This window comes from Loxodonta africana, chromosome 3 (genome assembly GCF_030014295.1).
Source record: "Loxodonta africana isolate mLoxAfr1 chromosome 3, mLoxAfr1.hap2, whole genome shotgun sequence".
In the NCBI taxonomy this organism is placed as follows: domain Eukaryota; kingdom Metazoa; phylum Chordata; class Mammalia; order Proboscidea; family Elephantidae; genus Loxodonta; species Loxodonta africana.
The window spans coordinates 44,228,973-44,243,720 of NC_087344.1; the positions used below are offsets into that span (position 1 = coordinate 44,228,973).

General features: G+C 53.9%; 2 protein-coding genes across 3 annotated transcripts in view; both read left to right on the forward strand.

Moving 5' to 3' along the window:
- The window catches only part of SLC25A33 (solute carrier family 25 member 33), a 37,020-nt gene extending 32,667 nt beyond the window's left edge, over nucleotides 1-4,353 (forward strand). The window contains exon 7 of the mRNA XM_064281231.1: nucleotides 1,322-4,353. Coding sequence (XP_064137301.1) covers nucleotides 1,322-1,524 — 203 coding nt within the window. The 3' untranslated portion in view covers nucleotides 1,525-4,353. The remainder of the gene's footprint in view (nucleotides 1-1,321) is intronic.
- Nucleotides 4,354-5,385: 1,032 nt separating this feature from the next.
- The window catches only part of TMEM201 (transmembrane protein 201), a 30,703-nt gene continuing 21,340 nt past the window's right edge, over nucleotides 5,386-14,748 (forward strand). For both annotated transcript variants that reach the window (XM_010593138.3, XM_023552078.2), the window contains exons 1-3: nucleotides 5,386-5,523; nucleotides 12,542-12,659; nucleotides 13,390-13,584. In XM_010593138.3, the coding sequence (XP_010591440.1) occupies nucleotides 5,411-5,523; nucleotides 12,542-12,659; nucleotides 13,390-13,584 (426 nt within the window). In that variant the 5' untranslated portion in view covers nucleotides 5,386-5,410. The remainder of the gene's footprint in view (nucleotides 5,524-12,541; nucleotides 12,660-13,389; nucleotides 13,585-14,748) is intronic.

The following is a 14,748-nucleotide window of genomic DNA, read 5'->3' on the forward strand; positions in this document are numbered from 1 at the left end:
TTGTTCTGACTGATGATATTGAGCCTTTCCATCATCTCTTTCCACAGATGTAGTTGACTTGATTCTTGTGCATTTCTTCTCACGAGGTCTACATGTATAGTCACCATTTATGTTGGTGAAAAAAGGTATTTGGAATGAAGAAGTCATTGGCCTTGCAAAATTTTATCGTTCAATCTCCAGCATTGTTTCTATCACCAAGGCTATATTTTTCATCTACCGGTCCTTCTTTGTGTCCAACTTTTGCATTCCAATCACCAGTGATTATCAGTGCATCCTGCTTGCATGTTTGATCACTTTGAAACTACAGAAGCTGGTAAAAATCTTCAGTTTCTTCATCCTTGGCCTTAGTGGTTGGTATATAAATTTGAATAATAGTTGTATTAATTGGTCTTCCTTGTAGGCCTATGAATATCATCCTATCACTGACAGCATTGTACGTCAGGATAAATCTTGAAATGGTCTTTTTGACAGTGCAACACCATACCTTTTCAAGCCGTCGTTCCTGGCATAGCAGACCATATGATTGTCCAATTCAAAATGGCCATTACCAGTCCATTTCAGCTCACTAATGCCCAGGATATCAATGTTTATGCCTTCCATTTCATTTTTGGTGATTTCCAATTTTCCCAGATTCATAACTTTGTACATTCCACATTCTGATTATTAATGGATACTTGCAGCTGTTTCTTCTCATTTTGAGTTGTGCCACATCAGCAAATGAAGGTCTGGAAAGCTTGACTCCATCCACGTCATTAAGGTTGACTCTACTTCGAGGAGACAGCTCCTCCCCAGTTGTCGTTTGAGTGCTTTCCAACCTAGGGGGCTCATCTTCCAGCACTGTATCAGACAGTGTTCCACTGCTATTCATAAGGTTTTCACTGGCTAATTCTTTTCAGAAGTAGAAGGCTGGGTCCTTCTTCCTAGCCTTTCTTAGTCTGGAAGCTCAGCTGAAATCTGTCTACCATGGGTGACCCTGTTGGCACCTGAATACTGGTGGCATAGCATGTAACATGCAGCAACATGCAATCCCCTACAGTACAACAAACTGATAAATATGTGGGGACGTGTACTTGTATGTGTATGTAAATGTCCATAATTGACCCGTTCCCAGAGTCAGAAGATGTTCTAAAAAGAACTTAGCTTTGCATTGTATCTATGTATGTGACTGTCCTGTCCAAGTAGAGCTTAGATGGCAGGTGAACATAGCTGCGCATTGACAAACTGTGTGACAAAGCTATATGCTAGCTGCTTTAGACTTTCCCTGTGTTGCCTGGAAATAAAGCTTATTTGTAGCATAACAAGTGTATTTCTCTCTTCGCAGAAGTCATAAGGACGCGACTCCGTGAGGAAGGCACCAAGTACAAGTCTTTCATCCAGACCGCACGCCTCGTGTTTCGGGAAGAAGGTTACCTTGCCTTCTATAGAGGACTCTTTGCCCAGCTCATCAGGCAGATACCAAATACTGCCATTGTGCTGTCTACCTATGAGTTAATTGTGTACCTGTTAGAAGACCGTGCTCAGTAACAGGCCAGAAAATTGTGCTCTAGAAGAATAAAACTGAGAAACTCTAGAGAATTTTTTTTTTCCATTGATGTTTAGAATGTTTGAAACAGGAAAGGCCATAAAAGAACTGACTCATATCACCTGTTGGACATTTTCCTTTTGGATTCATGCTTTCTGGAAGGTTCTAATTTGTTAACGTTGAGTTAATTATAACTTTTTTTTTTTTTTAACTTAAGAGGATTCAGGATTAAGCAGCAACTAAATTAAATCATGCTATTTAACTTAAGTATAAATTTGGCTTGTGTCCTCTTTTATGATCACTGTCCTGTAAAATACAGCTAAAGACTTCAGTATTTCATGCGGTCACTGTACTGTAAAATACAGCTAAGGAGTTCACTGTTTCAGGCAACATGCGGAGAAAAACTCTAAAGTCTGACTTGTTTCCAAATCCGAATTTAAGACCTCACACTGCTGTACGAGTAAGAAGTGTCACACTTTGGTGGTACCGTGTGGACCAGGACAGAGTCCCAAGCTATTTTCCTCCTTTGTACATTTCAAATTCTTTGTATCAATTATAACCTAAGCTTTCAGGCTGCTGAGATGAAAAAATACGTACAGTTTTCTGGCACTATATGTTTTAAACTGTATACATTTTCCTGAAATTGTCCTATTATCCCCCATTTGAACCAAAGGAAAAATTTTAAAGAATGGTTTATCAATTCCATCCAAGGTCTCCCTTCACCCCTATTCTTGGATCTTTGCTACTACAGAAAGGGAGCTCAAACGCAGGATGGATCGCCCACCCCCGGCTAGCTCACTTTCATTCTGACAGGAGGCGCTTCATGGCGTTTAAATACCATAGTTCACGGTAAAAATTTAAAAAATCCCAGAAGTAAGAAGTTGCCAGAATTTTACCCCTTTGTTTTAATGGAAATTCAACAAGGAAAACAAAAGATTAATAAGACAGAAGGCAGATAAAGTTGATAATCTCCCGTTGGTTCTTCCATTGGAATTTGAATATAGCGACATTAAGGTTATTTTTCAATCTGGATGTATAGAAGGACACTTACTTCTACTTCCCGATGCACTGTCGTTTCAGATTCAGCCGCAGTTACTCTGACTGGGGTGAGAGGAGGATATTTTCAAATTGTGTTAGAGTTTAATTTTGTTCACCTTTATAGTCATAAAGGAGGTTAGTTGATGTTCCTGAGCCTTCTAGCATAAGCGGCTTCAACAGCTATCTAGAAGTCAAAATGAGTGCTGTAATCAAGCTCCGGTGCTTCTAAAATGCATGATAGTAAAGTGATATCCATTCCAAAAACTCGGTTTTAACTCTGATAGTGGCATGTGGCAACATCCTCCTATTTTAACATTCAGATTAAAACCTGAATTTTTCCTCAGATTTTGATCCAATATGAAGGTTAAACATTAAGTGTGACATAAATGGTCAAGCACTCAACTGCTAGCCGAAAGGATGAAGGTTTGAACCCACTCATAGGCTCCTCAGAAGACAGACCTGGCGACCTGCTTCCAAAAGGTCATAGCCTTGAAAACCGTATGAGCGGTTTTATTCTGCACACGTGGGGTCACCATGAGTTGGAATCTACTCGACCACAACTAACAATAACTATTTGCTTTTTGGATGTGAAGATTATTTAGAAATAATTTCCATTTATACAAACTTGAATTAACAATTTGATGTTGATCTAGTATAATTTAGGTCTCCACTTGCTTTTCCTGCACCAGGGCATTAAAATTAAATTTCAGCACGGAAAGTGGGAAGAGAACAAAAAGGAAATGATGCGTCCTCTGTGAAGAAGCTTGTTGGATTTTTAAATAGGAAGTATTGTTTGAGCTGTTGTTGGAGAAATCCCATTGTTTATTTCTCTCTTCTCCACAAGCTTAGTCATTGGGATTTCATTTTTTTTAAGTCATGTAAAGCTTTAAAAAACCTCATTGCATATCCAGTGTGTGCCAGGCACTTGGAGGGTATTAAATTTTTTTCTTCTTTAAATTCTGACAATTTTGTAAAGCAGGTATTATTGCCACCCACGTTTTGCAAACGAGAGGCTCAGGGTGGGGGACTTAGGTGATTTGCTTGTGGTCGTGCAGGTGGTAAGTGGTAAGCTGACCCAAAGGAGACTTACACGCTACCTGTGGAAGAAACCCGTTAAGAGGCAGAGGGGTATTTGAGCCTATGGCATGGCCCATCATTTTACTGAAGGACTACAAATCCACAGGCGTTCTCTCTGATCAAGGTGAGCATGAACTAACGCATGTGGCAACTGCGTGCAAGCTTTGTCTGCAGAGATCAGAGGCCTTTCCCTGCGCAGGACATCGTGCAGACATGGAATCTTGCTTGGAAAGAGAATGATACTTAAGACACAATGCTACACGTCTGAGACAAGTGATGCTGGTTATTCTATTTGTGTGCTGGCGGCTGGTGAAAGCAGTAGGAGGGCAGAGAAAAGCCTTTGCTCTGATACCCACTTCCAAGGTGGGTGGCTGCCCTGACTAACCTCCCCAGGTTTCAAGCTTGCTCCCTCTGATGCCTCCATCATCCAGCCTAGTGAATGCATGTGACAGAACAATGGGGCATCAGGAAACAAAGGTAGCATTTGCCCCCAAGTCTAAAATTTATCACTATCCACAAAGAACTTCAATGATGAGCTCAAAACACTGGAAGAGTTGTAGGAACATTGAAAACATGTATTGTGTAATTAAATACAAATATTTCCTACCATTATGTTTTTATTTTTTAATTACAAAAGCTATTTAGTTCAAACCAATGATACTGACAGTTGCATAAAGTTAATCTCCCCTCACCCCCCTTCCCCCCCCCAAATAACCAGTGTTAGCAGTTTGACGTTAACCATTCTCTTGTTAGGTACCCCTGAGTAGGTTCCGACTGATAGCCACCCTATGTACAACAAGGAAAGCTGCCCCCATCCTCACAATCCTTAGCTTGAGCCCATTGTTGCAGCCACTGTATCAATCCATCTCCTTGAGGTTTTTCTCTTTTTCGCTGACCCTCTACCAAGCATGATGTCCTTCTCCAGGGACTAGTCCCTCCTGATAACATGTCCAAAGTATGTGAGACAAAATTTTGCCATCCTTGCTTCTAAGGAGCATCCTGCCTGTACTTCTTCCGAGACAGATTTGCTCATTTTTGCGGCAGTCCGTCGTATGTTTTAAGATTCTTCCCCAACGAGGCGTCAGTTCGTCTTCAGTCTTCCTTATTCACTGTCCATTTTCTACTTCCTACAAACAAACTTTCTATAGGGTTTTTTGTTTTTTTAACTTTGGCTATTATAAAAATTAATCTGCGTGTTGCTAACACCTATAGCTCTGACATTCTAAAGGTTGCATTACAATTTGTTCAACTTCGCCCCCATCGATGCTTTAATATAGTTTTTTAACCCCTGGGGTGGTGGCTTCAGTGCAAGTGCCTTAAGGAGCTGCAACAATCAACAAAACTGAGCACTGAGCACATAGGCCGCCTTTGGCTAGGGTTTGGGAAGACAGTAGCAGGAGAAAAAGACTAATAACAAAGCAGTCGAATGTGCCCGAGATGCTCCCCTCCCACCTGAAGAGGATGGGCGCACTTTGAGCCCAGGGGCCGCGAGAACAAACGCTGCCGCAGCCAGCTCCGACTGCGGGCGGACAGGTCGCGCCTGGGCGGCTTCCCACCTTCGGCCGCACGGGGGCGCTCCGGAGCAGACAAGGCGGCTTCCGCCGGCGCCCCGCCCCCCAGGGCTCGCCCCGCGCCCCGATTGGCTGCGCCTCGGGCGCGCGCCGAGTCAGGGGGCGGGTCCGCGCCGGCTACAAAGCGCGGCGAAGGTCACTGCGCAAGAGGCCCGCCTGCTGCCCGGGCCGCTGCGCCCGGCCGCCATCCCGCGTGGGAGCCATGGAGGGAGTGAGTGCGTTGCTGGCCGGCTGCCCCACTGCCGGCCTGGCCGGCGGTCTGGGGGTCACGGCGTGCGCCGCAGCCGGCCTGCTGCTCTACCGGATCGCGCGGAGGTGAGTGCGGGCCCGCGCCGCCGACGTCCGCAGGCCCACGCGGCCGCCCCGCCCGCTCTCCCGGGCCTGTAGCCCGCTGGCCGCCCTCTGCCTCGGCCCCGCGGCCTCCCGCGTGGTGTGTGCCCTGCCGGCGGCCCCCGTGCGCCCCACCCCCCCGACTGCGGGCCTCAGAGGTGCCTCCTTTCCGGGGTCCCGCGGAGGCCGCAGCGTCGCGCTGAGGGGCCGGCTCTTGGCTTACAAGCAGAGACCGGGTCTGCACGCCCACCCTCCATAAAAAGTCCGAGTTTGGAACCTTTGTTCGGGAAGCGGCTGAGGCGTGTAGATTGGGGTCGGGGGCGTTCAGAGTGGGCATGGGGACTCCAGGAATGTGGGCTGCAGGCGAGAGCATCCACGTAGCTCCCTTGTAGGGTCGCAGTCCCTCCCCCACACACCCAGGCCACCCAAAATGCAGAAGAATCAAGCCGCGGATGGAAGGCAGATGCGGTCCTCTGTGCCCTGTCTTTGGCCCTGGTCCCCGGGCAGCATGCTGGGATGGTGATGTTAACAGCCAGCCTCTATCTATCTGCATACAATTTTCCAGTCATTGTTCTAAAGTCCTCCTATTAGCTCGTTTTATACCCCCAGCTCCTGCTCCCCCGCGAGACGCAGAGGTTAAGCAAGTGGTTAAGCAGAAGAGCCATAATTTGGACTGAACAATCTTGCTCTGGAGCCTGCATTCCTAACCGCCGGACTACACTGCCCCCAAGATCCTGCTTGAGATACTTAAGGGGACTTTAAAAGGGGACTGAGCTAGTTCAGTGGCAGCCCCCAGCTCTGGCTGAATGGCGCCAGAGATCATGCTGACCCCTCCTGGCTCAGCAGGGCCTCAGAGAGAGTGGACTGTTTGCCCACCTAACCCACCTTCCCAGGAGGCAGGGAGAAAAGGCAGGGTGGTGAGAACATCCTTGGGACAGAATGGGTGGGTTTGCAGCTTTGTCAGGCTATGCCAAAGGGATGCTCAGATCTTTGGTGAAAGTGAAAGGTCTTGCCCAGGGTCACTCAGTGGCAGGTGGTGGAGCTGGGATTTGAACTCAGGCCGTCTGGTTGGTGAGTCTGTTCTTCATAACCACTACCATGTAATGCATCTGGCCTCAGAAGGGGGAAATAAGTGAGAGTGGTTGAGTCACAGGCTTCTTGAAGGAGGAAGGGGTAGGAGGGACTTGAGCTGTGCCTGGAGGATGAGCCAGACTAAGGAGGGGGAGGCTGGGGATCTCGTGGACAGACCACAGCCGGCCAGAGCAGCCAGGGATTGAGGGGGCTGTCCCTGCCCCTCAAAGGACCTCTGAGAACCCAAGTTTCTACATGTATTAGTTCCTAGAAGTTGAGTCGGGGGGGCTGCAAGACCATCTGACTCATGCTGGCCCCTTTATCCATGGGTGCACTAAGGTCCAAAGCGCAGGGTGCTCTGATCCAGGGCGTGCTGGCAGCAGAGCTGGCCTAGAGCCCAGAGTTTCTCCTGGACAATGCTGCCTCAGTTAGCCGAGGCTGGGGAAGTGGTCCCAAGGGTCAGAGCCTGGACGGGGTAGGGAGCAGGCATGGTGCTGCGTCGTTTCCAAACTTGCTGGCATCTCCTGTACTGCTGTGTGGCTGCATTTGCTCACTGCGTCTCGCACTTTGGTGCCTTGTGTGATGGTCGGTCTCAGGTCCTATTTCCCCATCCCAGATCCTACAGCTAGCTTTCCCTCTTGGAGACAGGAATCTGGGGCCTGGTGAAGTGCTGGGGAGCTGGGTACAGAGGGCACGGTTGGGCGGGTCAGAGCTGTGGTGTGGCGTTACACCAGTGCTGTTGGTTGTGGTTTGGAAGGACCAGTCCCTCCCGGCATGCCCAGGGATGTCCACACAGAGCATTGGGTTTGTCCAGAGGTCATAGATTCAGAAACAAGGCCAGCCCTGCAGCCTGAGCCTCCACCCTTTAGGAAGGCAGCAGGCCAGGGGGACGCCGGGATGGTGATGAAGCTGGCTTTGGCAGCAGCTCGTATTTTGAGTGGCCATCAGGAGCGTACATAGGAGAGTTGTTTTTGGAAGGCAACTTGGCAGGTGGGAGTTTGCGGGCTCAGCACAGGGCTTGCAGTGGGCAGGGGCGTGGCCCTGTGGCTGGACATGGAAGGAGAGGCTGCCTGGCACACCGTGGGTCTGTCCCACTGCCCTCTGCTCAGATGCCAAAGGGCTGGCGTGAAGGGCATCCATCTTCCCAGAGCCTCCGTCAGTGCAGACCCCAGCTTCCTGCCTGTGGAGCCCTCTCATCCATACTACTGTTAATGCGGTAGCAGCCAGCATCTCCATGCTGGTGACAGACCAGACACTGTTCTGAACAGTGCACACAGTCCCCTCAAGAACCCTGGTAGCATCCCCACGAGGGGCAGGAGCTGCTGCTCTCCCTGCTTGACAATTTACAGAGGTTAGGCCACCTGCCCTCAACCACCAGCTCTGCCTGACTCCAGCTCTGAACCAGGCATCACGTCTGGGTCCTCACTGAGCACTTTGGCCTCTTATTGGCCTCACAGGTGGCCACCACCAGCAGCACGGTCTCAGGGCTAGGGACCAAAGTCCTCTTTTATACACCACCTCCCCCCCGCCCCGCCCTGGCTTGCCCACCCTATGTCCAGGGGCTCATGGCAGCTGTTAGCTTTTATGCCCACCCTACCCCAAACTCCCCCACCCCAACTGTCTCCCAGTCGGGTGTGGCCTTGCCCACACCCTGTGCACGTCCCTATCCTGTGGGAGCTGCAGGGGCCCCTGTGTTCCTGGGGTTGTCCACTTTGCAGTGTCCCAGGCTAAGTGCCTGAGCTCCGTCTAGCATTCAGAGTCCACCAACAACCCCCTGCCCAGGCTCAGTGCCCCTGTGCACCAAGCCCCAGCTGAGCAGCACTGCTCCCTGGGTGCACACCGTGTGGTCCCTTCCTGGGCCTTTACCCACAGCCATGCCTGCTGGAGGGCTGTCTCCTTGTTTTGCCCCATTAGAAAGGACACCACTCTTTAGGGCCACAGCAAATGTGCCTTCTCTTGGGCCCTTTCCAGTGTCGTTTGCCACCATCTGTCCCGTGAGGTTGACCTCTTTATCCTTGTGTCAAGTTCAGAAGCAGACAGGGCCTTGCTCTTGCATCTCTGCAGCCTAGTGGTTGGACTGAGGTGACTGGGGGTGTTGCCCTGCCCAGGCCAGGGTCTGCCCCCATAGCAGTGGGTTTGGGGCTTCTGTCCTAGTGTCAGAAGGTCTGCTATGGACTTGTGTGTTTTGCTCTAAGTGGGTCGGTGGGGGCGGGAGGAGGCCCATTATGTCCTTTATGCCCAGTTGTGTTTTGATGCCCAGTCGCTGCAGCCCAGGCTGGACGGGATGGCACATCTGCTTGTGCTACTGCAGGGAGGTCAGTGTGGCAGGTGTGGGCACAGCATGAGAATGGCCTCCTCGGAAGCCCAGCAAAGGCCTAGAGGAACAGATGTGGACCCCTCCCCTGTGAGACTGTCCCAGGATGTCCTCTTGGGGCTGACCTCTGAGTCCCTGGGCTGTCGGGGGAGCAAGGCCTGGCTCAGAGAGACGTCCACTGGGCCCAGCGCACAGTGGCCAGGGCCCTTGTCAGGGGGGAGGAGGGCTGGGCCTCCTGGAGGGGAAGTGTCCTTCTCAAAGCCTGGAGACTGGTTCACACAGGCCACCCCCGGGTGGCTCTGCGGTCTCCAGGCAGGACTGTCCTGTCCCATGTCTCTGCGTGGCACTGCACTGGGTACATAGGTGCCTGACCCCGGCAGATTCCTAGACATAAGACTTGCAGCTGCAGGCCTCTGGAGTGGTGGGCTTGCTCCTACAACAGGCCCGCCACCCGCAGGTGCTGATGATGATGTCACCGTTAGAGGCACATGTTTTTCTCATGTTCACACTTCTTTGCAGTGTGTGTTCTTGGGCTGGTGTAGGGGCAGCCCAGAGTGTGCAGCTGCCTGTGGTACCCAGACCCAGCAGAGCCCAAAAGCCTCTGGATCCAGGTGGTCACAGCCCGTGTGAGTGGCCTCAGACCTGTTGCCCATTAAGCCAGACAGAGACAGGGTTTAGAGGCCTTCGAGGCCTGCAACTGGGCTCCAAGCTGCCCAGAACCCAGACTGGGTGCCCAGTAGGAGGGACAAAGGCCCCTATCTCTGCTTCTGGCTTTTTTACCTGTGTAACAAGGACATTCTCATCTTAAACCTGGCCACAGAGAAGTGTAGTTTGTCCCAGAACCAGGTTGGGGCTGAGGTTGTTGGCCTGGGGGAGAGATGGAGGTTGAAGCGTTCCTGGGGGGAGCGATTACTTGAGCAAAATCAGCAAGCACTGTGCTAAGCCTGGTTCTGGGCTGCATAGGAGGCAGGCGTGGCCTGGATGCCAGGATCCCTGGCCAGGCAGAGGGACTGTGTGTACTTTGAGGGGGCTGTCGGTGTGGCCCTGCATGGGGTTCACATCCACTGTGCGTTTGTCTGTTGCATGGAGCTCCAGAAGCCACGGCGCTGGGGCATGGAATAGCCGAGACTGGCGTGGCAAGTGGACTCCCCATCCCCACCCACCACAGGGACCACGAGCCATGACTCCTGGCGTTCAGACCCTGCCTGGTACTGGGCAGGTGGTGTAGGTGACTGGGAGAGAGGCCCCCCACCCTGGCAGGGATTTCCATGGGCTAATCACCCTTCCCTTTCGTCACCGGCTTCCTGCCCAAGCTCAGTCTGAGGCTGGAGTCATTTCTCTGGCAGTGGAGCTGGAGATTCAGAGAAGGGGCAGTGGTTCCCGAGGAGGGCTTGGGGCAGGCTCTCTGGGCCAAAGCCACAATCCCTGTGCACACGTTGTTGGTCCCAGGCCAGTGTCTCTCCCCTCCGTGTGTCTCTGTATCTGTCAGCCACTAGTGCCACACTCTTGCTTGGTTTCTCAGGCTGGTGGGGTGCAGTAGGGTCTGGGGCAGGTGTGGGCAGAGTTAAAAGGGCTGGGCCCCTTGGTGAGGATGGAGGGGTTCATCATGCTGCCCCAGGTGTGGGGCTGCAGGGTTGAGGGAACAAGAGGCTCCAAGGGCTGTGTCACGACCATAGGACACGCCCCCACAGTCACAGAGAAGCCAGGTACAGATAAACAGAGTATGTGCTGGGGGCCTCATTGCACAGGACACCAAAAGCCAAATCCTGTTGAGGCCAGTGCCCTGGCAGGGTGGGTTTCCACCCCTAGCCGTGGCTGGCACCTCCTCCCTTTACTGCCCAGGTGGTGAGGGCTGGCACCAGGCTAAGTACGGTCACGAGTTCTCTTGTGGGCCCTGTGCTGCGTGGCCCCATGCTGCTGACAAGACATGGCTGCCCCTTGCCATCCTTCATGAGGGCTTTGGCCTGTGCTGGAGCAGTGGGCGCTGGAGCACAAGGGAGTGGGGTGTGAGAGGGTGCGTGGGCTGAGGCTGCTAGGGAAGTCCAAGGCCCTTCTGAGGACCTGGTTTCATCTTCTCCGCTTCCTTCCCCGCCCTTTAACTCCTGCTTATTGGACATTTACTCTAGGAGTCCCTGGGTAGCACAGTCAAGTGGCTGACTACTAACCAAAACGTTGGCAGTTCAAACCCTCCCAGAGGCGCCTTGAAAGACAAGCCTGGCAATCTGCTTCTGAAAGGTCACAGCCTTGAAAACCCTATGGAGTAGTTCTATTCTGCACACATGGGGCCTCCATGATTGAAACAGACTCAATGGCAGCTAACAACAGCAACTGTGTAGGCCCTGTCACAACCTGTCACACAGCTCCTGCGAAAGAGGCGGTCGTCATCCTCAGTTGACAGGTGATAAGACTGAGGCCCGAGTTTGAGGAACCCACCATGATTGGTGGACAGGAGTGGGAGGGGCAAGGCCAGGGCAGTGGCTGCTGGTATCAGGAACCAGCCTTGCTTCCCAGGGGCTGGCCTTTGTCCCAGGCCAGGACGGGGATGGGTCATGACAGCACTGGCCCTCTGTCTTCGGAGCACCTGCCTGTGCCTGTGTCACTGGGTCCTTGTAACGCTCAAATCGAGGGTGCTGTGATCGCTCCCACTTCACAAACACTGCACCAAGGCCTGGGGAGGGTAAGGGACTTCCTGTGTCCACTCCTAGAAGCGAGGCGGGGGGGCAGGGCAGGGATGCTGACAGCTGTGCCATTGGGACCCATGGGCAGCGGGGCCATCTGGTGTGGCTCCTACCCAGCAGAACCCAGACAATACAGCTCCCCCAGTGCTGGAGAGGGCAGGGGGGCAGAAGTGTGAGGCCTGGATGCTGGGGTTCAAGCAGCTGCTATCATTACCCACGTTTCTAGATTTCTGGGATGGGGCTGTTTACTGAGCAGTTGCTGCACGCCCTCCCCGTGTCCGGTGGCAGACAGATCCCCCAGTGTCTGGGCCGGGATTATCCTGCAGGCTCCACCTGTCACCACACGTGTGGCCAGTGAGGCCCTCATCCCATCACCAGGGAGGGCTGAGGGCTGGCCCCAGGCTAAGCAGCTGGCCCGACTCCACCCCTGGGCCTCCAGGGGACTGTCTTCACAAGAGCACACCAGGCTCCCTTCAGTCTGGGAAGCTCCCAGGAGCACTGTTACTGCAGCCTGGGAAGCTGGGGGGAGGGCAGTCCTGGAGCCTGCTGAGTTGGTCCTGTGGCCTGGCCAGCCCTGGCCGTGTTGCCCCCTATGTCTCAGTGCCAGGACAGAGGGGACTGGTGGCCCTGGGTCCATGTGTGGACACGCTGGAGCCCAGGGAGCTGGTGAGTCAACAGCTGCCCGCTGGGGTTGGGGTGGGGGTGCTTTGCTACAAAGGATAAAGTGAAGTCCAAGTCATTTGCTTCCTTGTTCCATCTTATGCAGGCGTGGCATCATCCAGTCCAAGTGCATGTCCTGGTCCGGCCCCCCCACACCCTGCTTTGGTCCCCTTTTCCTTGGTGGTCTGGGGCAGGACAGGGCTCAGGTTGGCCATTCTGCAGGTAGCAGAGAATGGCCTGATGGGGGCTGCGGCTGACCCCACTCTTCTTCTGTCCACAGGAAGCCAACCCACACCATTGTCAACTGCTGGTTCTGCAACCAGGACACAGTGGTGCCCTATGGGAACCGCAACTGCTGGGACTGCCCCCACTGTGAGCAGTACAACGGCTTCCAGGAGGTGTGGTGATGCACGCTAGCCGGGGGATGGGACCTTGAAGCTACACGGCTCTGTGCCCTGTCCTGGGCCTGGCCCACACCCTCCCTGTGTAGGCCCTGAGCATGGGCTCCTCCCCTCCCCCTGGCCCTGCCTTTCTGCCCTGTCTGGGCATGAGGAGGAGGCTCAGGGAGCTGAGGTGGCTTGTCCAAAGTCACACTGCTAGCAGGTGGTGGACTTGGAGTTCTTCCCCAGGTGTGGCTGACCTATTCTCAGTGGTCAGCAAATGTTTTCTGTACAGGGCCCATTAGTAGATATCTCAAGCTTTAAGTGCCGTGTGGTCTCTGTCTACTTACAGCGTCTCAGCTCTGCCTTTGTAGCACAAAAGCAGCCGTAGACAATAGGAAAGCAAGTGAACGTGGCTGTGTGCCAATAAAACTTGACTTTTAAAGAAAAGTGGCCAGCCCTTGCACTAGACAGCAGATTGCAGACTGAGCCCTGGGGAGCTGTAAGCGTCTGAGGAACCAGGCCAGTTGGAGATTTGGACGGGAGGGCAGGGCCTGGGCCTCACCTGGGCTCCAAGCTGGGGGCCTCCCTCAGTGTTTTGTCTGTCAGGGTTCCATGTGAAATTACTCTGGAAGGAGAGCTGCTGCTGTTGCACGGAAGGAAAGGAAGACTGTGCTGGGTCCTCCCTGCACAAGGCCTCTGCTTTGGGGTTCCCCAACTGACTGCAGATCCTGCCCCCCCCCCCCAGAACGGTGACTACAATAAGCCGATCCCCGCCCAGTACCTGGAGCACCTGAACCACGTGGTGAGCAGCACGCCCAGCCCCCGTGACCCCGCGCAGCCCCAGCAGTGGGTGAGCAGCCAGGTCCTGCTGTGCAAGCGGTGCAGCCACCACCAGACCACCAAGATCAAGCAGCTGGCCGCCTTCGCCCCTCGCGAGGAGGTGAGGCCGCTGGGCAGGCGGGGGGACAGGGGCAGGGCACCGTCCTGGTGTCGTCTCCGCGCCTACTGCCTCTGCTCTCCCAGACAGTCGCTCTTCTGTCCTGAGCACCCGGGGCGGGGGGTGGGGGTGGTGCTCACCCTGACCCTGTGCTGGCCCAACATTCTGGGGTGTGCCGTTTCTTCTCGATCTCCCTGTGTCTTGTGGTTGCTGCTGCCTGGGTTCCAAGCCTGGGAACACCGTGGAAACCACAACTTCTGCCAGTCCAGAAGGTTTTGTCCCTGGGCAGAGGGAGACAGAGTCCCTGGACTCCTGGGAGGTGCCCCCAGGGAGGGTGAGGATTGCCCACTCTCCCCAGTTGGGGCCCCAGTGGGCCTGTCCTCTGCTCCTCCTTCTGAGTCGTTCTTGCGCCTCAGGTGGCCGGGCAGCCTGTCCGGGAGTTGTGGGGAGAGTATGCTTCTGGCTCCTCAGAGAGAAAGGGGGTAGAAGCTGCCGAGAGGCTTGGCGTTAGGAGTTTGCCTAAGCCGGCAGTTTCGCCTCCCCTGAGCCCACTGTGGTGTCCAAGAGCCTGTATCTGGCTCAGCCTGCCCAGATTTACCCAGTGCCAGGGGCTTCAAGCCCTGAGGGGCCAGATCCCAGCCGAGGCTCAGGGGCCCAGGTGGAGAACAGGTGAGCTACAGCTGGGGCAGGGAGAGGTAGGCCTGCGGGAAGAAGGGAAGGAACGTGAGGTTTGGCAACCAGGGCAGCCACTGCCAACAAATTTTGGGGTTCCCATAAAAACAAGAGGGGTGTACTGGGGAGGGCAGGCTGGGTCTTAAGTCTTCTGGGCTGCTCCTGAAGCTCACAGACTCCTTCAGTCCAGGCCCACCAGGGGCTTGCTAGGGCTTTCCAGGCCCTGTGCATCAGGAGAGGTGGCAGCCCTGTCCCCTGTGCTACCCACCTTCCTGGAGCTCTCAAGTCTAGGGGGCCTGATGCAGTAATGATGTCCCCATCTCCTGGCCTTCAGCTGCCACTTTTGGGTGACAGAACCTCATCAGAGTGGCCTCCGTCCCCTGCCGGGCCCCTGCTGTCCTGGGCTCCGTGCTGGCCCTTCCTCCCTGCTCGGTAGGCTGAGGAGCAAGCAGGCAGATTAGGGGGACTTGCCCTGGCCACCCCACTTGTGAATGG